This window comes from Peromyscus eremicus, chromosome 14 (genome assembly GCF_949786415.1).
Source record: "Peromyscus eremicus chromosome 14, PerEre_H2_v1, whole genome shotgun sequence".
NCBI classification, from domain to species: Eukaryota; Metazoa; Chordata; class Mammalia; order Rodentia; family Cricetidae; genus Peromyscus; species Peromyscus eremicus.
Genome location: NC_081430.1, coordinates 22,194,925 through 22,217,059, shown reverse-complemented (window position 1 = coordinate 22,217,059; position 22,135 = coordinate 22,194,925). Strand labels below are relative to the sequence as shown.

Sequence of the window (22,135 nt, the reverse complement as noted above, 5' to 3'; positions counted from 1 at the left end):
TTTACTGTCAGGTTGACTAGATTTGGAATCACCTTCCCAGAGAAGTTTAACTGAGAAAGGAAAACCAATTCTGCATGTGGGTGGTGCAATCCCATGGGCCACAGTCCAAGATCGAATGAAAAGGAGGAAAAGGAGAACAGGAACTAAGGACCAGCATTCATCACTCCCTCTCTCTGATGTGACAGAAGCATCTTGTGCCGCCGCCATGCTGTCCTTGACTGGGTTGGGCTCAACATGTCCCTCCTTCCTTAAGCTATTTCTGTCAGGCAATGAGAAAAATCACGAACATAGCATCCACTAATGAAATTCCAACCAAAGTTTGCATGGAAGGTCAGCACACCCAAAGAAGTCTAAAATAAAAACATAAATAATGATTTAAGGGCTGGAGCGCGGCTCAGCAGCTATGGGCACACGCCGCTCTTCCAAGAACCCATGTCAGGCAGCCCACAGCTACCCGCAACAGCTCAGGGGGTCCAATACTTCCTCCTGGACCTTGCAGGTACCTACGCTTACACAGATGCATACATGTGAATAAAAGTATAAATTAATCTTTTAAAAATAAATGAAGATTTAATGTCTCTGACAACTAAAAAAGCTATGACTTAAGTCTTCTACATATTGCTCGCTCTACAATGGGAAGCCATTACAAGTTATATAATTATAGAGCAAACACAGCACCAAAATAAAAACTGGGGAGGACCTTTTCTTTGACTTTATAGTGATTTTCCAAAAGACCAGCATTAGATTATCTTTAAAGACTTCATTTTGCCAACTTAAAAATGATTTTTAAAGAAGTATAATTTTTAATAAAAGATTTTCATGTGATTTACATAAGTGAAATCACTGTTCTTTTTGCCTTAAAGAGTAAACAGTAGAAAATCAAGGAACCATTTCAAACAATGGTCCATAGGCATTCCTTTATTTATTTAACACTGCAGCAATATTTTCCAGATCCGCCAATCCCAAGCAGACTTCCATTTCATAAATGACTGTTCAATTACAAAGTGTGACCACAGAAGAAAAACTGATCAAGCCAAGGAGCCTGCTGATGGAGAGGGAAGGGAGCAGGTGAGCGGCATAGCTTGTTCTCAGGAAGGTGAGTCAGTAGTTTGGTCGTCTGGGCACAGGATGGGCACCTTTGTAAGCAGCACATGCCTTTCAGTTTACACAGTGACTGAAATATTAAAGTGGCTTCATTTACATTTCCTACCCCATCTCACTGAAATGAATGAGACACAAAAGGCTACTGGCTTCTATCTGTGGGGCCCAGATAGGAAGGTCCTCGACAGGAAGAAAGGACATCACCTCATTACCATACCACAGCACCAGGCTGTTGTACAGCCTCTCAGAAGAAGCCCACAGATGGTCAGAATCGGAACTAGCTGACTACCCTGCCCCACACAGCAGCTTCTCCTGGCCCGGGAGATAAGAAATCAAACCAGGACTCACACTAGGCTGCTTGGCTCTTTTCTTTCCTGTGAACAAAGAATGAGCAACGTCTTGCCCTCGGCCGCTTGGTCTTTGTCCCTTCTATTATTTGAATAGTTTCCCAATATTTTATTTCTCTATTAATCTTTACTTAATAAGGTGAAGATGAATGTCGGCCTGACTATACATTCGCTATCATATTAAGTGATTTTCCCCCCGAACTCTATCCAATCAAAATAAACGTTATGTCTGTTATTCCTCACCATACAAAATAAACTTGATTCAGTTTTATCTACAAATAAATATTCTGGACACGAGATTGATGACAGTACAATTTCGTCTTGTGAATACAGGCTTTTTACCAATTGGACTGAACTACTGATGTCCCTGTTAGCTTGTAAGCTTTTGATGGCCATAAATTCCATCCGCTGCTTAGCATTTCATCTGTGCCTGGCCACTAACATGCAGGGAAAAGAACAAGAGACGTGTCAGTTAGTCTGAGTGCCTTGCCAACTCCTCCCCCATCAGTCTGCCCAGAGCCCTTCTCCACCATTACTGTCATGATCATGGCCTGGGGAACTGACCTCTGTGGACTGTCTCCCCTGAGCTTCCTTGCTCCCGGCTCACAAAGGGTGTCTGTCAGTAGCAGGGACCAGCAGGAGATGAGACTGTGGGAGGAGAGATGGTGTGGTATTACCTCACAGACTTCCTTCCTACCCTGCAGTGGGAGTGGCTATAGCTTTCATTAAGCATCTCCTTCAAAGGTTCCAAGACTACAGGATTCATTCCCTTGTCTTCTCAGGTGGAGGAGCAGGAAGAGTTCCTGCCATGAGTCCCTGGGCGCGTCACCATCTTCTAGTGTTACTAACGCTGCTGCCTACATCCCTGTTCCTAGACTCTCCATTAAATTAAGATGCACTGTCTGCTAATACAGCACTTTGAGCTACTAAGACTCTTTGGAAAAAGAAGACATGTTTCACATACTTACTATGAAGCATACACTCTGCTTAATTCTAAGAGTTAAAATAAAGCTAGGACAGTCTTCAGATGGTCACTCAGAAGACTTCAGTTGATGCCAAGAGTAAAAGAATTATCTACAAGAATTTGAAAACTAGAACAGTTTGAAACAGTGTATGTTTTCAAAATCTTTAAGAAAATTATAATGTCTCTCAGAGAAATATTAGTTCTCTTCCATTATGGAAAATAACACATGATCAATAACTCCTAGAGAACATCAGCACACATTTGGGGAACAAGAGAATTCAACTCTGGAGTCAGGCCAACCCAAGATAGAGCAACAAATACTTTACAAAATAAACTAGCAAACAAAGGCCAGTAAGCGGCGTCATCTCTAACAAGGTGAGAAACACAGTGGAGTTGGCATGAACGCCATCTCTTGGCGAGTTCAGTAAGACAGGAGCGACTCTAAAGGCGTGACCTCAGTCCCCATCCTTTCTCCCACCTCTCTTCTTTCCTGCAATTTACATCGAGGCGCCTCTGGTCTGCACTCCCAGTACGGAATGATTTAGACTCCATGGAAGCTCGGATCTACACGCTTCCTCACTGATGGGCCGTCAACACAGCCCTCACATTAACACAAACACGGGAATAATTGTTCTTTGGAAATTTCTTCTTACATTGAGCTCGTCATCTACTCACAGAACAAAACAGAACACATACAAAGAGTTGCTAATTAGCAGTTAGAAAAAGGATCTTTTTGCTTGTACAGGTCTGCTATGAATTCCCAAAATAATGCCTCTTTCCAGGTATAAAACATTTATTTTGTTGCCAACATGGCTGGGAGCAATGTGAACTTGATATAGATTCTAGTTCACAACATTTCAGTAATGCCCTGTATCAGTCCAGTTTCTGCCATCGTGGCAAAATTGTTGAGAAAAACAACTAAAAGGATTTATTTTAGTTCATGGTCAAAGGTTTATGTGCATGGTCACTGGATCTGGCTAGTTCTGCACCACTGTAAGGCACAGCAACATGGTGGGAAGAGGGTAACCAAACTTCGTGTCTCAGAGTGACCAAGAAGCAGAGAGGGATGAAGGGCAAGGTGGGTTATCTAAGCTCCTGATGACACCAGCACCCTCATGACCCAGCCATCTCTCAACAAAGCCACTGGCTGGGACCAAGCCTTTAGGACAGGAGTCTTTGTGGGGAACATTTGATCAGACCGCATCCCCCTCAGCAAATACCTGTTTTAAAGCATTTGCGCAGTTTCAAAAAGGTACTCTGCATTTAGATAAGAGCTTTTATATATCTCACCTGAGCCTTATAAATTGTGGGATGGGCGGGCCCCTTAGGGAATGGTACAAACAGAAATTAGCATCGTGGCAGAAGGGGAACTTCTTTCCTGAGAATGGAACAATGCTAGTGATTCTCACTGCCACTTAACATGGAGCCTGTAAGTAACCAAAAGACATGCCCTCCCCCACCCCAGTGTAACAAGAAACGGGACAGTAAACAGTATCAACTGTCCACAGGATGTCATCCACAGCAAAATAAAAACCTAGGCTGCAAGGACTTTTCTCTCTAGCTTTAAAGGAATGTCTTGTTTAACTTATACATAGAAAAAGCACTTGTGTGAAAACAGCAGGGTGTGGGGGGCAGGGAATCCCAGGAATGAGCAGAATGGCAGGAAAGGTAAAGGGACAATAATCTTTTCACATGGACAGTGCTAACTGGTCAGCCTAGCATTGTCAATGGTAACTGCACATGCCACTGTCCAATAATCTAAGAGACACAAGGAGGAACAGGAAAAGAAGGTTGCAGTCAAGCAGCTGATAGCCTAGCTGGAAAGGTATCACACACAGTGATAGAACATCCATTCACTGATGTCCATTTGCAGGAAGACAATGAGTTTGGTTCTATGGGAAATGCAAAGGTGAATGAAATCCAGGGAGACTTGTACAGCACAGGTGTGCAGGCTTCACATGAAGAAAATCTGAGTGCTGAGCAGTGGTCCAAATAAAATACTACATGAATTTCAAAGAAGGATAAATGGATCCTATCTGGGAAGAGTTGGGGACAAGGCAAGGACTGGGCATTAGAACACATTGTGGTGGTATTTTACTTGTATTGAAATGTGATTTTAATTGTATGTTAATAAATAAAGTTGCCTGGGGGTCAGAGCTATTAGAGCCATAGCAAGAGCATGGCGGTGGTGGCGCACGCCTTTAATCCCAGCACTTGGTAGACAGAGCTAGGTAGATCTCTGTGTGTAAAAAGATACAGCCAGCATTGGAGACACACACCTTTAATCTCAATCCCAACCATAGAAGACCTGGAAGTCTCTACAGAGGCAGTCATGTGTTTGGGTTTACAACCAATGAGAAGGCAGAACAGAAAGGCTATAAAGACAAACACACAGGAAGTAGCCCCCTTTTGGAAAACTCTCTTGGCTGAAGCAGGAAGGGTAAGGCTCTTAGCTCTGACCTCTTGGCTTTTCTTCTCTGAATAGGCTCTGTGTTTCTTATTTAATAAGACGGTTGGTTACATCTACAACACATGGCTTTGAAAGGTTATGCAGGACTTGAGCATGCAACTGACTGCAACGGAAGACATTGGGAATGAGACTAAATGTGTATAGTGACACAGACTCAGTAAGACATGGGAAGAACGTGAGGGGCTGTGAGGACGGGGGCAGTTGGTACCAGGAGTTGGGTGGGATCTCGTCTTATGTGAAGGGATTTACAGGAAGTCCAATCACAGGATGACACAGTCTACAGGGTTTTTGGGGCTGAGAGGAATACAGAACAGAAGAAAAAGTAGAACAGACTGTCCTAAAGGAGTTTTAACGTCAGTGATAAAGAGGGAAGGAAGGTAGGTTTATAGGGAACAGATAATTCTGAAGAACAACTGATAAACTGAGGGCAGACATGACTGGACACGCTGGTCCAGATAATACAAACTGATGCCAGTCCTGGTGCGGCCAAGCCAGAAACTAATCCTGGGGCCAACCCACTTCTAGTGTCCTCTTAGGTAAGCTCGCTGTGAAATAACATTGGCCCAAATAAACCAGACCTCAAGAACCAAGCCTTGACCAAACATTTTAACAAACCCATAGAGAAATGATCACATGTACCCCCAAACTCTCTTGGGCATCCTTTTGGCAGGGCATTTTAATTGTTTGATACCCCTAGCCCCTGCTTTGAGGACTGAACCCAAGATCTCACATATGCAAAGTACAAGTTCCACCAGCTGCATCCCTCTCTTGAATGAGAAGATCGATGTATGCTCACTAGAGAAAACAGAGGCTTTCCACTATCCGTGTCAATACTGGGCTGGGGTGGTCACAATGACCAAGACCAGCATAGGTCAGCACAAAGGCAGAAGGGTGACTCCTTCCGAGAGTCACCTGGAACTCTACTGAAAACCAACGGAGCTGCTTCTCAATTACCTTCAGGCTTTCCTGGAATGGGCGAGTTAAGGAGGCCCAGAGTAGTCTCTCGGGGTTGAAAACATGATTCCTTACCATACACCCCAGTGCAGACCACTGGCTAGACAGTCACTTAGTGGGCGCACGGTTTGACACATTCACTGTGAATGTAAATTATCACAGAATCATTGACATTAGCTTCACTTCAGCTTACATGACTTGGACAAGCTGAGGCTGAACTCAGCAAACCGTGACTCAGATGTTACCAGGGACCTTGATGCAGAGGTTCCAACCACAAGCTTTAAACTCAACCGGAACCAATGAGAACTTCAGCTACAACACATTGTAAATGTGGGACCTCGAAGAAGTAGTTAACTCCTCCACTTTGAAAAGAGTCATCATCTAAAGGATAAACTATTTATTTGCCGCTTTTACTACTTTCATCCTTTATAGCCTGCCTTACCAGAATACTCCATTAAGACAACAAATACACTAAAATGTTTAATACCCATATTAATGAGGTTCTCCTACAAGTAACAAAAACATTTATAGCTTGCCAAAAAATGTAGATTTAAGCCTTTTGATAATTAAATGTCAATGGCAAAGCTGAAATAACCAGTAAAAATGTATTTGCAAGGATATTTTAAATTCCCACTGTCTTCCTAGAAGCCCAACATGTGCAGACATTTGCAACTGTTCCAGAGAAAGTTTTAGACATAGATTCAAAATAGAGAGTAACTACCAATTTTTACATTCTGTGTCAGAAAGAGATACCCACTGCTATGGCTTATACATTTGACCAAATAAGCTATTATATTTATTCTCTTGACTTTAAAACATAGGAAATAGAGAGCAGAATATAAAAATTTCCCAAAACTATATTTGCCAAAAAGCCAATTTTCCTATGATTTACCCCTACTCAGTTTCATTAACTAATATTTTCTGGGTGTTGGTTAGCACTTTGCTGTTAAGAGTTGGACAACAGTCTGCATTACTGAATAGCCATGAGCTACCTAAATATATTTACCTACTAAAACTTTTCTAGAATACAGATTTATATCATTACCTTTAAAAGTACCTTTTGTTTTTATAAATATACATACTTATCATCAAAAGTTCAATACATAATTCTGATCTCTTCCAATTTATAAATAATTTTAAGATAGAAAATTTGTCTACAATATGGTTTATCTTTATATATAGTAACAGCAATATATCAAAGAAAGAAAAAATCAAACTTTTAGGATTTACCTGAAATAGGAATATTCTGTGAAACTGATAACTGCACATCTCCTGTTCCTGGTGGCATGTCAACAACCAAATAGTCCAGTTGACCCCAATCGACCTAAAATGATACAAATAACGTCATTAAATAACAATTTCTGTGAACGTTGATGTAAACAAATTTAACATATAAACAACATACCTAAAACAATAGCTATCCCCCGAGTCTCCTCTAGGTACCAGTGCTGTGCTGTGGGTTAAAGACACGTGGGTGAGCAGATGGTAGACACCACCTACTGGACCTGCTTTGAAGGGTAAGCTTGAGATTCCAGGTAACAGGGCCCTATACATACACAGTAACGGTCTCTTTTACTACGGTCTTCTAGTCAGGATAAATCATTTATTTTCACTGGATATAATTTACATTTTGTCTAAGAAGGTCTTAGCTTTTTGACCCATAGAGGTTTTGCTTCATATTTATTTGTTTGTTTTAGTACAGCATTTATTACATGAATAAATTTTTTGTTACTTTTCTTTCATAAAAATAAACACACTAATAATGAAAACAAAAACTTAATAACAGGAAAATTATTTAATTTTAACATGACTAATTTCCCAGTCCCAGTTGATTCTTTCTTTATAAGCACTAAGTTTTAAAGAATTTACCATATAACCGAGTCTGTAATACTCAACTTCGCTTTAGACAGAGAAGCAGTCTGCCCTCCTTTCTCCTCAGCCAGTTCTTCCCTCGGCCTCTCTAGTCTCTATGAAAGGCCTGGGATCCTCTCAGTCACCTAAACTAGGAAGCTGACCTCATAATTAATGCTTCTCCTTCCCTCGTTGCCCCCAGCCAGTTACTCACTCTGTCCGTTAGAACTCTAACACATCCACTTCTTTCTGCTACTCTCAAGAAACAAAGCCATACCCATCTGTTCTTACTAAAGTCTCTGGACCACTCCTTGTCTCCTCATGGCCAATCCAGTGTGCCCCTAGCAACACACACACACACACACACACACACGCACACGCACACGCACACACGCACACACACAGACACACTCACGCGCATACACACATACACACCACACACACAGAGAGATCTCACACACACAGAGATCACACACACACAGATGCACACACACACAGACCCACACTCATGTACGTGCATACACACGTACACACACAGATGCATGTACACATACACACAGATCACACACACACACAGATCACACACACACACAGATCTCACACACACACACACACACACACACACACAGCTACTGGGCTAGTCCTTAATTGCTTCTACTGCTCTTAGAATAAAGCCCGAGCTGCCGCTTCCCAAACTGCCTGGTCTTTTTCACTGACTCCACCTCAGCTCAAAATTCACTTCCTTGGGGAGAACTGCCCAAGGCCATTAGACTAGACAGTGTTCCCACTGTGCATGTCACCAAATCACTTCTGTCCTTATCCAGTGAGAGTTAAAGTACTCATATTGGGCACCTACTTAATAACTAATAATTAAATGCTTATAGAATTTGCAACATTAGCTATTAACAGGTAGCCATCAAATAGATATAGTATTTCCAGCTCTACATACAGAAGGCGGTAAACTGTGAAACGAAAGGCCTACCGACTTTCAGAAACTGAAGTGAGCAAGGACCCTCATCCTACTTCCACCTCATGAGCCATCTCTTGTGAAACCTACACTGAGTTAAACACCTCACCAAGAAATGGACAGCACGGGAGCTGCTTGCTGCCCTTCAAGAATGAAGAAATGCAAGGCGCTGAGACTTTCTAAGCTATCTGGAAACTGATTTCGTTAGTTAAACGTGTTTATTCATACAGCACATGGTAACGCATCTTTTCAACACAGTTATTAGAATCTGTTAGGTATTCGGCATTGTTCTAGGTGATTGAGATAAAGCAATGAATAGAACCAAGTCTCAGTCATCACGGAACTAACATTTTAGGGAAAGAAACATACAGATAGGCCAATCAGGAAGCAGTGTGTGTTAGGAAGAAACATGGAGATGGGCCAATCAGGAAGCAGTGTGTGTCTGGAAGAAACATAGAGATGGGCCAATCCAGAAGCAGTGTGTGTTAGGAAAAAAAAAAAAAAAAACTATAGGCATCCCTCATTATACAAAATTATTGGTCCCTGATTTGGAATTTAGATCAGATAGGAAGAGGTTTCTTAGAAATCTCTCCAGTCTGAACTGCGGATATCAAGTGTGACAAGGTCGGATACCAAGTGGGACAAGGTTGGATGGCAGAAGATTTATCAATGGATTTCACTGACTCTTTCATCCCCAATCACGTGCTAAAGAACACTCGCAGGGGAGGGAGAAGGGAGGCTGGAGGAAGGGCCTACTCAAGAGGTGGTCAGGACCCTGGTCAGGACCTGCCAAGGCAGATTGCTGAAGGAAAGCTCTCCAGCCGGAAGTCCTAGAAATGAGAGTGGCATGGCGCACTGAAGGCTGGCTAGGAAGGCAGGTTAGTCCTCCTAAAGCAGCACTCACCCCCACAGCCATCCGTCTCTTGTCTTCCCTGACACCATTTTTATTCAAAGCATCCATCAGTAGCTGACACTTTATACAGTGATTTGCTTTTGGCTCCTTTGTGATTTCATAAACAGATAGTGGTAGAATGATATAGTTTAAGAAAATAATGAATACAGATTGATTTTCAATAGCTTAGAAAACAGTTACCCTCAAGCTACCCTTAGCTGCTGTGGTGGTTTGAATGAAATTGGCCCCCATAAGCTCATAGGGAATGGCACTGTTAGGAGGTGTGGCTTTGTTGGGGTAGGTGTGGCCTTGTGGAGGAAAAGTGTTACTGTGGGGATGGGTTTTGAGGTCTCCTTTGCTCAAGCTCAGTGTGACACTCAGTTCACTTCCTGTTGCCTGAGACCAAAGATGTAGAACTCTCAGCTCCTTCTCCAGTACTATGTCTGCCTGCATGCTGCCATGTCCCACCAGGATAATGGACTGAAGCTCTGAACTGTAAGCTACCCAATTAAAGGTTTTCCTTTATAAAAGTTGCTGTGGTCATGGTGTCTCTTCACAGCAATAAAAACCCTAACTAAGACAGCTGCCATCTATGAAACTCTCCCCAGGAAGATAAAGGACATTTTCTCTTTTTCCGTCCTCATCTGAGACTGTCAGTACTGGAAGACGGGGCAAGTCTCTTCATTTCAGAGAACACCAGATGCCTAGTGCCAACAATTGATCACTGTTGTTCCCTGCCATTTAAGCATATTGATTATGCTACTTCCAATTTCTTATTTCAGAGAACCAAGGTTCCAGGGAACTAAAAATATGTCACTGTTACAGTAGCTCACTTCAAATGACTCTTAAATTGAATTCCAACTATCTGAAGAGCGAGCTGGTCCAGGACCTCTGTGATGCATACTGACATTCTGTATAAAAGCTTGCTGACTGGAACAGGGCTGAACTCCCGTCAAGAAGCTAATAACCACAGCCTTCGATCAGCAGATGTGTGTGCTGGCGCCATGGCCTTTGTATGTGGCCTGTTGAGTGCTCATGACAGGAACTGCTCTGCTGGGACCAACAGTGACAAACTTCTTGAACCAGCTGAGAAGTCAAAAGTAGACCTGCTGGTCGTTTGTTCATGTGCCCTTTCTAGTAGTCTGCATCTACAACCGGGCCATTAGTGTGTTCATGTTGCCAGCATCTTGTGGAAAGATGTCTAAATGGTTGCTAGTCTGATCTGATTTTACTGTTGCTGTTCATTTTAAAAATAAAATTTTTCACTATTTTTGACAATTTCATACATTCATACAAAGTACTTTAATGATATTTGACCTCCTCCACCTAACTTCAAGATTTACCCCTAAACTCTCCCTCCCAACTTCGTGTGTTCTTTTTTGTAATAGTCCACTGATTCCAATCAGTGTAGCCCCTAACTCGTGAGTGTGGAGCCATCCATTGGAGTGTGGTCTAGCTCTCAGGGATCATATTAATAAAGAAACTGACTCTCTGTTCTCCAGAAGCCATCAACTGCTAATAGCTGCCTAGCAAAGGGTTTGATCTGATTCTCAATAGAAAATGTCCCTGGAAGAAACTGACCCATTTTTTTTCTCATTCAAAGCACTTTCTCCATCCTTACTGGTATCCCCCAAAAGTTCACACACTAAAAGTTCAGTCCTCAGTGTGACAATATTGAGAAGTAGTATGGCTTTTAAGAGACACTGTTATGTAGTTACCCCCCAGCCCCGACAAAGTGCATCCAAGAGAGAGAGGGGAAACTCATTAAGCCTCAGAAAAATCAATGAAAAACAAAAGGAGGTAAAAATCACAAGTCTTAGGAAGTTGCTGAAACTTACAAGATTCACAAGGCCCTTCTTCAAGGTACAACTGCCAGAAAGAGACTCTGATAAGCTAAGTTGTCTGCAAGTCATGCAGGAAGTTCCAGGTATTCAACTTGTCAGAATCATCATCATTGCTGGGGCAGGCTTTTCTGTGAGTCATCCACGTGCTGTGATCTCTTACTCATACTCCTCTAAATATGCTCAATAAACTTACTGGCTCACCAAACTCAATTTAGGTAGAAAAAGAAGCTTCTTTGATATGTCATTGATGCCCTCTGTGGTGAATAAACAACTCTTCATGCTCCCACCTCATGCTGCCACCACAAAAGTCACATAACCAATACAACTTAGTGCAAAATAATTAGGTCATAGACACAACTACCAATAAAGGATATTAACACTGGTCTAATAGAATGGGGTAGGTCTTAGAGAGAGCTGTTGTAAAAGAGCAAGCCTATGCCCTGGATCTATTTATCTAGCTTCCTGTCTCACATGAGTTGATACTCTTGCATGGGTTCCTACCATGATGCTATCCACCATATTGTGATGTACAAGGGGGCCCCCACCAGAAGTCAAATAGATACAACCAGCTGATCTTAAAATCTCAGCCTCCCAAACTATGCATTAAAAAAGCATCTCTTTATAAATTATTCAGTCTCAAAGACTTTGTTTTAACAACAGAAAATGGACCAGAAAAGTGGTAGAGAAGATGCATTTAACCTGACATCAGCTCCCATAGTTAAATTTTACAGACGAATTAGCAAGGTCACAGATTTTCTTCTTTAATTTACTTATTTTTACTTATTTAATTTATTTCTAAGATATAAAACAGCTCTTTTGGCTTTTAGAGTTGTTATTTTTATAAAACTATCTCCCCAATTTCAGAAGAAATTGAGCATGTTCAGAGTCATATGTCTATAGACATATTTCCAGAGATTGCCCCTTAACAGAAGAGATCACTGGCAGGCATGCTTTTCCATAGCCAGACTCTTCTCTCATTGCTGACCAGTGTTAAATAAACAGGTATCGAATAATTGTGAGTCAAGTTGTCACTTGCAATTATATTATACAACTAAAATAAAAATCTTCTCCATGTAAGAAATCTTTAACACACAAAAGAAATCTAAAGGAGAACTTTTTAAATGTCTGAACTATGCACCATCCTCGTGGCTTATTTACAAGATCATGCAACGTTTTATTTTGGTTGCAAGAAGAAAATTGTTACAAAAGAGAAATTACTGAAATATAAATTCCTTAGCAAAAACCTGATTGATTAAAAAAAGGTTTTACTTAAGTGATGGAGCAAATAAATGGCACAGTGGATATAATAAACCCATCCTTGTAACCGTCTATGCACCCAATTGTAAGAACACATTGCTCAAGTTACAACAGAGTGTATTTTTTGCAAATGTTTTCATTTTCCCCAAATAAGTAAGTTCTCTGATCCGTTTTCAAACTGCTTCCCTTCTGTAGTAAATGCGGGGAGGGGGTTTTCTTGACAGTCTATAAACCCAACAGAGCAGATAATGCCCTGAGGAGGAGAAAGCCTCTTCATCTCAACTTCCTTTACCTAAGTTGCCCTCTAGCAGAGGTCTAGAGCAAGCTGGCTCGGACAACTTGAGACAGCATCGATTCACAAGGCGCTTGTTATCCAAACCTGAGTCATGGGCTCTCTTCGCTCACTCTGAGCCCATTACTGAAATAATATTTAAAGCAGTACATCCCGCAGAGACCTAGTAAATCCATAGTATGGATAAAACAAGAACATTTCAAGTACAAAAAATAACAGCATTTCCATAAAAGCCATGGTTTTCTGTGATTTATAGGAATATCTAAGTTCTCTAAAGGCACAATTTAATCTAACTGATTATATGTACAGATATTCATAACTAAGAAGCAGATGTTAATGAAGTGTAGGACTATGACCAAAGATGTCTAAAAATCATAAACCTGCTTTAAATCAAGATGCTTTTATTTCAAGCTATCACCTTTAGTATTAACTGTCTTTTCCTGTATTCTCTCCTGCGCCCTGCCCTCCCAGTCCCATGTCCATTGAACCTTCCTGTTTTAACTTGCCCTTTATCCCTATATGACACTCTATTCTGTTTCTCCTTCCTTGGAACAGGCCCCAATTCTCCACCCAGTCCCTTACTAGCTATCTAACCTCCGTGGGCAGGTATTCTAAATGAAATACATATATCCAAAGCTTAAAAACCAACATCCAAATATAAGAAAAACGTACAATGCTTATCTTTCTGGATGGGGGTTCCCTCTCTCAGGATAACTGTTACCAGCTCCATCTACTACCTGCAAATCTTATGGCTTCAGTTTTCTCTAACAGAGTGGCACTGGGTATACATCAATCACACTCCAGGGCAGGCTTCATCTCAGGCGGAGTTGACCCGCACAAGATGGACTCTAGTTGTTGTTGTTGTTGTTGTTTGTTTCCCCACCTTGGGTTTTTGCTTGTGTGTGTGCTTTATTGTTTTGTTATTTTTGTTTTTATTTTTAAGACGGAGAATGAACATGAAGTTGGGTGAGGAGGAGGAGGGGAGTTGGGGAGGGAAAAGGATATGAACAAAATATATTGTATAAAAAATTGTAAAAGTTAATTTTTTTAAATTGCCAAAATAATTTTAATCCTTTATAGATATTTGAATAGTTAAAGTTTGAGAATATTTTCTCAGTAGGAGTTACAATTCACTTCACCAATCTAATATGTAGCATTTTGTAAAACATATTTAGATATGTAGCACTCTAGGCAAGTTACAAAATTACTATATACTTTGATGAAAATTTTAAAAAGTATTTTTTTTGTTATTTAGGACAAAGGGCAATATTATAGTTCCCATAGAAGCTGCTTTCTGGATCTGTGTTAAAAATATCTACAGCAGGGCTGGAGAGATGGCTCAGAGGTTAAGAACATTGGCTGCTCTTCCAGAGGTCCTGAGTTCAATTCCCAGCAACTACATGGTGGCTCATAACATCTGTAATGAGATCTGGTGCCCTCTTCTGATGTGCAGGCATACATGGAGGCAGAATGGTATATACATAACAAATAAATAAATCTTTAAAACAAAAATATCTACAGCCTTACCCAGAGAAACCTTGTCTGGAAAAGGAAATATTTACAGTCATTGCAGAAGTCCTGCCAGGCATCAGAGCACCCGAAGAACACTGTTTCCCCAAGAGACCGGAGCACCCCCTGCACTATGTGCAAGAGCAATCCAAAGAGCTACCCAGTGAAGATGCCTCCCGCCCACTCCTCACAGCAGCTTCCTTTGGGGCTGGGGACCATTAAGTGGAGCCAGGCTGGTGAAGAGGAGAAACAGTAGTGGGGCAGCAGAGGACAGGCAGGGCACAGCGGGACGAGATGAGCAGTTACTACTTCCACCAGGAGTCCTGAGAGCCGATGTGTGGTCAGCGCTGGACGCTGTGGACATGCAGACTCGGTATAAAATGGGCGTTGTGACCCGTTTCACAAATAAGAATTCTAAAGGACTGAAAGTCGGTAACATTTCTCAAGGTCATGCTGTTGTTAAGTGAAAGACCTAGGGTATCACATTACTATCCTCCAAATCTCTGCAGAGTTCTGCTAGCAAAATCTCATGACCCCAAGAACATAGTTTTTCAGTATGTGATTTGTGATATATGGGTACATAAGATAGAACCCACTTAGATTCACAGAAAGTCAATTATTTATATAAAAGATAAGAATTATTTTCACATTTTCCCTTTTCAGGTTCATTATTAGGATATTCTCTCTGTTTCTCTGTCTCTCCCTCCCTCCCTCCCTGCCCTCTCTTCTTCCTGCCTGTTTTTGGACAGTATTCATTTCGCACACAAACCTTGAGAGTCTTTTATATTAGAAAGTAAGGTCCTAGTAACCATGGAAATCTTAGGCACACACTTCCCAGCGTCGTGCTAATGAAGAAGATTTCAGCTTTCAATAACCTGCCATCAAACACGTCTTTGAAGTCAGTGTCATTCTACCAAATATATAGATAAAAAATTACGTGTGGTAATCATTTAAATCACAGTAAACAATCTACAGGAACAGATGGAAACACTTAAATAGTTTTCTCAGAAATATCTGTAGCTTTTGAACATATTTTTGAAACTAGGTCAGTAGATTTCATGTTTAAATGCAAAAGATCAAAATCATCAAATAAGAAACCAACTGTGAGAATTCTAGCTGCATATGAAGTTATATTTTAAGTTTGACCTATTATATTGAGGTTTGTGGATTTTAAATTCTGATTCTACATTAATTGCAATTTTTTAAAAAAATCAGAACACTGAAAAAGAAATCTAGGAAACATGAAGCATCTGAACTAGCACATAGGAACTGAATCTGGGCATCTAGTCACCAGGAAGAGCTTCAGTTTGGGAAATAGTGAATGTACATCGTAGCAACCTTGTGACAAATTAGCCTAGTGCTCAGAGACAGTGGACTTTGCTCTCATGTCCATAAAAGACAGTACTCCAGACTGGGTGAGCATTCAGATACTTTCAGCCACAGTGATCTGCTGTGTAAAGTCAAGATACCTGTGGAGAACTGCGGATCGAGAAAGTGGATAAACAGTACAGTAACAAAATAAACACTTTAGAAAGAAGAAGAAAGCAGGTACATTACGTAAGAAAAAGAATGGCTCCATCTACTTAGCATATTTAAGAAACTTACTTCTGGAACGATCACATTTTATTGGACAATTTAGCTGAACTTTACAAAATGAGATTGAAATTCACACTGAACCACAACCCTAAAATACCTCAGTGTACGTCACCTAGGGGCTGATGACTACGGCCACATGCAGTGCTGTGACTGGCACAGTAGATGCAGTCTTCAGTTGCTGAGGAGACTTCCCCCACACAGCTCCCCATGAGCAGAGCAGGGAGGGACTCCAAGTCCAACCCTGAAGGTTGCAGACCAAACAGAACCATCCAGTACATGTAGAGCTTCTTTGTACCCACATACGACAGGCACATACTCAGCCAAAAAAAAAAAAGCAAGCTCTTATTCTCATTCTGTGACTTTTATACACCTAAACACCAACGTTGGAGCAAAGAGAAGAATGGAAGAGAGTCACATAAGAACCCGGTCCTCACCATGCCTTGTGATCTTTTGATATGTATGGGATTTGTTTACTTTACGAATGTATTTGGATTGAAATAGAATTACATCACTTTCTCCCCTCCCTTTCTTCCCTCTAGCCCCGCCCACCTGCCCTTCCCCAAACTCTTCTCATGCCCCCTTCCAGCTGAAAGTTGGAAGTTCCTTGTTGTTATTATTATCATATGCACATATATGTATGCATGTGCATACAATAATATGAATAAATACAGTCTGCTGAGTGAACTTTTGTTGTCTGTGTGTATATGTACATGGAAGCCTCTCTAAAGGAGACCACATGGGGGAACACAGAGCAAACCTTAACAAATAAGAAAAACTGAAACATGTGTTCTATTTGACCATTATGCAATAAAGCTTCAAATCAACAGCAATAAATCTCCAGTAAGAGTATGTAAGTGCATAGACTCATGAAGATTAAACAACTCATTATTGAATGGAATGATAGATCAGTCAAAGAAGGAATCAAAAAAGAAATCAACATATTCACAGAACTAAATGGGAACAATGCAACAAAACCTCTGAGACACATTAAAAAGCCATTATGAAAAGAAATTTACAGCTCTAAGTGTCTACATTAGAAGATCAGAAAAAACACAAATAAGTGACTTAATGAAGCAACTCAAAAACGTGGAAAAACAAGAACAAAGCAAATTGAAACCTATCTGACAAGAAATAATAAAAATCAAAGCAGACATTAATGAGATAGAAATAAAATAATACAAAGAATCAATGAATCTAAGAGCTGGTCCTTTCAGAAGATAAACAAGATTGACAGACCCTGGATCCAATTAATCACAAGAACGAAAAAGAGGATCCAAACTAACAAAGTCATAAATGAGCAGAAAAACATTACAACAGACATCAAAGAAACACTGGATACTATACAGAAATACTTTAAAAGCCTATACTCCATTATATTGGAAAAGCTAAAAGAAATGGATAAATTTCTTGATTCATCTAAACTACCAACTTAAACCAAGAAAGCAACAACTTAAACAGACCCACAACAAAGAAGATTGAAACAGGGGAAAAAAAAAAAAAGGCTTCCAACAAAGAAGTCCAGGCCCCGATGGATTCAAAGCAGAAATTACCCAGACTTTCAAAGATCTACAAAGATTCTTCTTAAACCATTAAGCAGAAGGAACACTCCTAAACTCCTACAAAGGCAGCATCATTCTACTACCCAAATCAGGTAAAGACACACACACACAAAACAAACAAACAAACAAACAAAAAACAACTTACACACAGATATTCCTGATGAAGACAGATGCAAACATCCTCAATAAAATACAGGCACATATCAAGAAAATCAACCATCAGGATCAAGTTGGGTTTATTCAGAAATGCAGGGTTGGTTCAACATACATGGGCCAATAAACACAATAAATAATAATAAATTAACTTAAAGATAAAAAATAGATGCAGAAAAGGCCTTTGACAAAATCCAACATGCCTTCATGATAAAAGTCTTAGAGAGAATAGGACCAGAGGGAACATTCATCAACATAATAAAGGCTATTTATGACAAACCCACAGCCAGCCCTATCGTAACTAGAGAAAAACTCAAAGCAATTCTATTAAAATCAGGAACGAGACAGGCCTGCCTACTATCCCTACTCCTTTTCAATACGGTGCTGGAAACACTACCCAGAGCAATAAGGCAAAAGAGGGAAATAAAAGGGATACAAACAGGAAAGGAAGAAGCCAACTACCCCTATTTTTAGATTATATGATATGAGATCCCAAAAGTTCTACCACAAAACTCCTAGAAATAATCAACTATCTCAGCACAGTGGCAGGGTTCAAAATCAATTTGTGAACATCAGTAACCTTTTTATATACCAACAACAAACAGACTGAGAAAGAGATCACAAGCACACCCCCATTTACAGTAGAATCAAAGACAATAAAATATCATGGACAAACATAACCAAGGAGGTGAAAGACCCCTACAACAAAACTTCAAATCTCTGAAGAGAGAGATTGAGAAAGATACTAGAAAATGGGAAAACATCCCATGTTAATGGATTGGTAGAATTAATATTGTGAAAATGACCATCCTACCAAAATCAATTTACAGATTTAATACAATCCCAATCAAAACACCCACAGAATTCATTACAAAAATAGCAAAACTCATTGAGAACTTCACATGGAACCAAGAAACATCCAGTATAGCCAAAGCAATCGTGAACAAAAAAGAATCATACTGGGGGGATTGATATTTTAGATTTCAAGATATATTATAGAGCTATAGTAATATAAATAATATGGTACTAGCACAAAAATAGACATACAGACCAGTAAAATAAAATAGATGAGCCAAACATGAGTATATTTGCCATTAAAAAAATACACTGGGGGGAGAGGGGAAGCAGTATCTTAGGAAAACTGTATGTCTAAGTGCAAAAGAATGAAATTAGACCCATATCTATCTCCTTGTACAAAAATTAGATCCAAGTGCATCAAAGACTCAATCTGAAACACTAAAATTGCTAGAAGAATACATAGGCAGGACATACCAGATACTGTGTAGAAAAGGACTTTCTGAACAAGACCCCATTTGCTAAGCCATTGAGGCCAATGATTAGTAACTGGGGCCTCAAAAACAAAAACAACATGAAACAAAAAAAGACTCCTGTACAACCAGGAAAACAATCAAGGGAGAAGAAACCCACAGAATGGAAGAGAATCTGCCAGACATGCGCCTGACCAAAGATAAATATCTAGAATATACAAAGAACTCAAACACAGAATCAAAGAAACATACAACCCAATTTAAAAAAACCAGCTAGGGATCCAAACAGATTTCTCAAAAGTAAAATAAGAATGGCTAAGAAGTAACTCAAAAAGTTTTCATCATCCTTAGCAATTAGGAAAGTGCAAATTCAAATAGCTTTGAGATTTCATCCCACCTCAGTCACAATGGCCAAGTACAAGACAACTAACAAAGAGCTGGGCTGAGTGGTGAAGGAAGGAGCTTCATTCCCTGTTGGTGGGAATACAACTAGACCAGCATGGAGACCCACCCCCCCCCCCCCAACAAAAGCTAAAATAAACCTACCACGGCCCAGCTATCCCACTCCTTGGTATACTACAGCCATCTGTTCAGCCATGTTTATTGCCACCCTATGCACAACAGCTAGGAAATGGAAACAACCCAAATGTGCTTCAAAAGATGAACAGATACGGAAAAAGTGGCACACACATGCTATGAAATACTAGTTAGCTGTAAAAACACTGAAATGTGTTTCCTTTGGATTCACTTCAGATCTTTTCTAAAAGGTGGCTTCTAGGGCTCAAACTGAGGTCTGCACTTCACTGAATGAGCCATTCCCCTGCCTCAGATACATTTCTGTCTCCTGATCTGTGCTGTGGAATGTCTTTCTGTACGCTGTGAATATGTGTTGCTATGACTGGTTAATAAAGAAGCTGTTCTGGCCTATGGTGAGTCAGATTATCGCCAGGCAGGAAATCTAGGAGAGAGACAAGAAGAGGAAGGGCAGAGTCAGGAGTCGCCAGACACACACAAAGGAAGCAAGATGACAAGACAGAACCAAGAAAAGGTACCAAGCCTGTGGTTAAACATAGATAAGAATTATGGGTTAATTTAAGTGTAAGAGCTAGGCAGTAATAAGCCTGAGCTAATGGCCAAGAAGTTATAATTAATATAAGCTTCTGAGTGATTATTTTATAAGTGGGCCATGGGACTGTGGGGGCTTGGTGGAACCGGAGAAACCTTCTGACTACAGATCTGTCTTTAGTTACTAGGGAAACTGCTGCTATGTGACCTCCTTCCCTTTGATAAAATATAAGAATCTTCTGAAATACAATGAGAATTCTAAAATGTAAGAATCTACTGAAATACAATGAGAATTCTAAAATGTAAGGATCTACTGAAATACAATGAGAATTCCTTGGCATGCAAAAATATACCTGAAAATTTAAAACAGTTGCTTATAGCTGTAGTATAATTTAAAAAAAAAAACTGATATATTTCACCAAGGAAAGAACTCAGCAAAGCCTTAATGAGAGACGAGAGAGTTATGTGTGGACATCCACCAGCATGCTAATTAGAAACTCAGACATCAGAGTTTTATTAGCAGCCTGCCATTTCAATCTGAACAGCATTTTTTGGCTTCTTCACTTTATAGTGGGACAAACAGAGACCATTGGATCGAGAAGTACCCCAGATGATCATGCCAGCACTTCGCCTTTTACAGATAAAGATGCTGAAACTCAGAAGTCAAATATTTGTCCAAGAGTTACCCTGCAAAGCAGGACAATAAAAACATTCTTTTTTTTTACCTTTCTGTGTTTCTTTTACTTTTTTTATTAAGAAATTTTCTATTCATTTTACATACCAACCACAGATCCCCTTCTCTTCCCTCCTCCCGCTCCCCAGCCTTCCCCCTAAACCACCCCCTATTCCCACCTCCTCCAAGGCAAGGTCTCCCATGGGGAATCAGCAGAGCCTGGTACATTCAGCTGAGGCAGGTCCAAGCCCCTCCTCCCTGCACAAAGGCTGCACAAGGTGTTGCACCGTAGGCACTGGGCTCCAAAATGCCAGCTCATGCACAAGGGATGGATCCTGAACCCACTGCCTGGGGGCCCCCTAAACAGTTCAAGCTACACAACTAACTGTCTCGCCTATCCAGAGGGCCTAGTCCAGTCCCATAGGGGTTCCACATCTATTGGTCCACAGTTCATGAGTTTCCACTAGTTTGGCTGGCTGTCTCTGTACATTTTCCCATCATGATCTCGATGTCCCTGGCTCACAGAATCCCTCCTCTCTCTCATTGATTGGACTGCTGGAGCTCGGCCTGCAGCCTGGCCATGAATTTCTGCATCTGCTTCCATCAGTCACTGGATGAGGGCTCTATGGTGACAGTTAGGATATTCAGCCATCTGATCACCAGAGTAGGCCAGCTCAGGCACCCTCTCAACTATTGCTAGTAGTCTAAGGTGGAGTCATCCTTGTGGATTCCTGGGAACTTCCCTAGCACTCTGTTTCTCCCTATTCCCATGATGTCTTCATTTATCATGGTATCTCTTTCCTTGCTCTCCCACGCTGTCCCTGTTCCAGCTCGAACCTCCCATTCCCCTATGTTCTCATCCCCCATCTCTTGCCCTCCATCACCCCCTGTAACCCCCAGTTTGCTCATGTAGATCTCATCCATTTCTCCTTTGCTGGGTGATCCATGCGTCCCTCCTAGGGTCCTCCTTGCTAGCTAGCCTCCCTGGAGCTGTGGGTTGCAGTCTGGTTATCCTTTGCTTTACATCTAGTATCCACTTATGAGTGAGAGCATACCATGTTTGCCAGAACCTGGAAACAACCTAGATGCCCCTCAACTGAAGAATGGATAAAGAAAATGTGGCACATATACACAATGGAGTACTACTCAGCAGTGAAAAACAATGATATCATGAAATTTGCAGGCAAATGGATAGAACTAGAAAATATCATCCTGAGTGAGGTAACCCAGACTCAGGAGGACAAACGTGGTTTTTGTTTTTAAAGGGGAAATAAGAATATAAATTTGAAAACAAAGACACTACTAATTCGGTAGCAATATCACAATGAAAAGTGGTTCTTAGTGTATCATGCAAATAAAATAAAATTTTCTTG

At 40.7% G+C, this 22,135-nt stretch overlaps 1 protein-coding gene across 1 annotated transcript in view; it reads right to left on the bottom strand.

Moving 5' to 3' along the window:
• The window catches only part of Nubpl (NUBP iron-sulfur cluster assembly factor, mitochondrial), a 205,288-nt gene that overhangs the window by 37,070 nt on the left and 146,083 nt on the right, over nt 1-22,135 (bottom strand). The window contains exon 7 of the mRNA XM_059279866.1: nt 7,067-7,160. Within this exon, the coding sequence (XP_059135849.1) occupies nt 7,067-7,160 (94 nt within the window). The remainder of the gene's footprint in view (nt 1-7,066; nt 7,161-22,135) is intronic.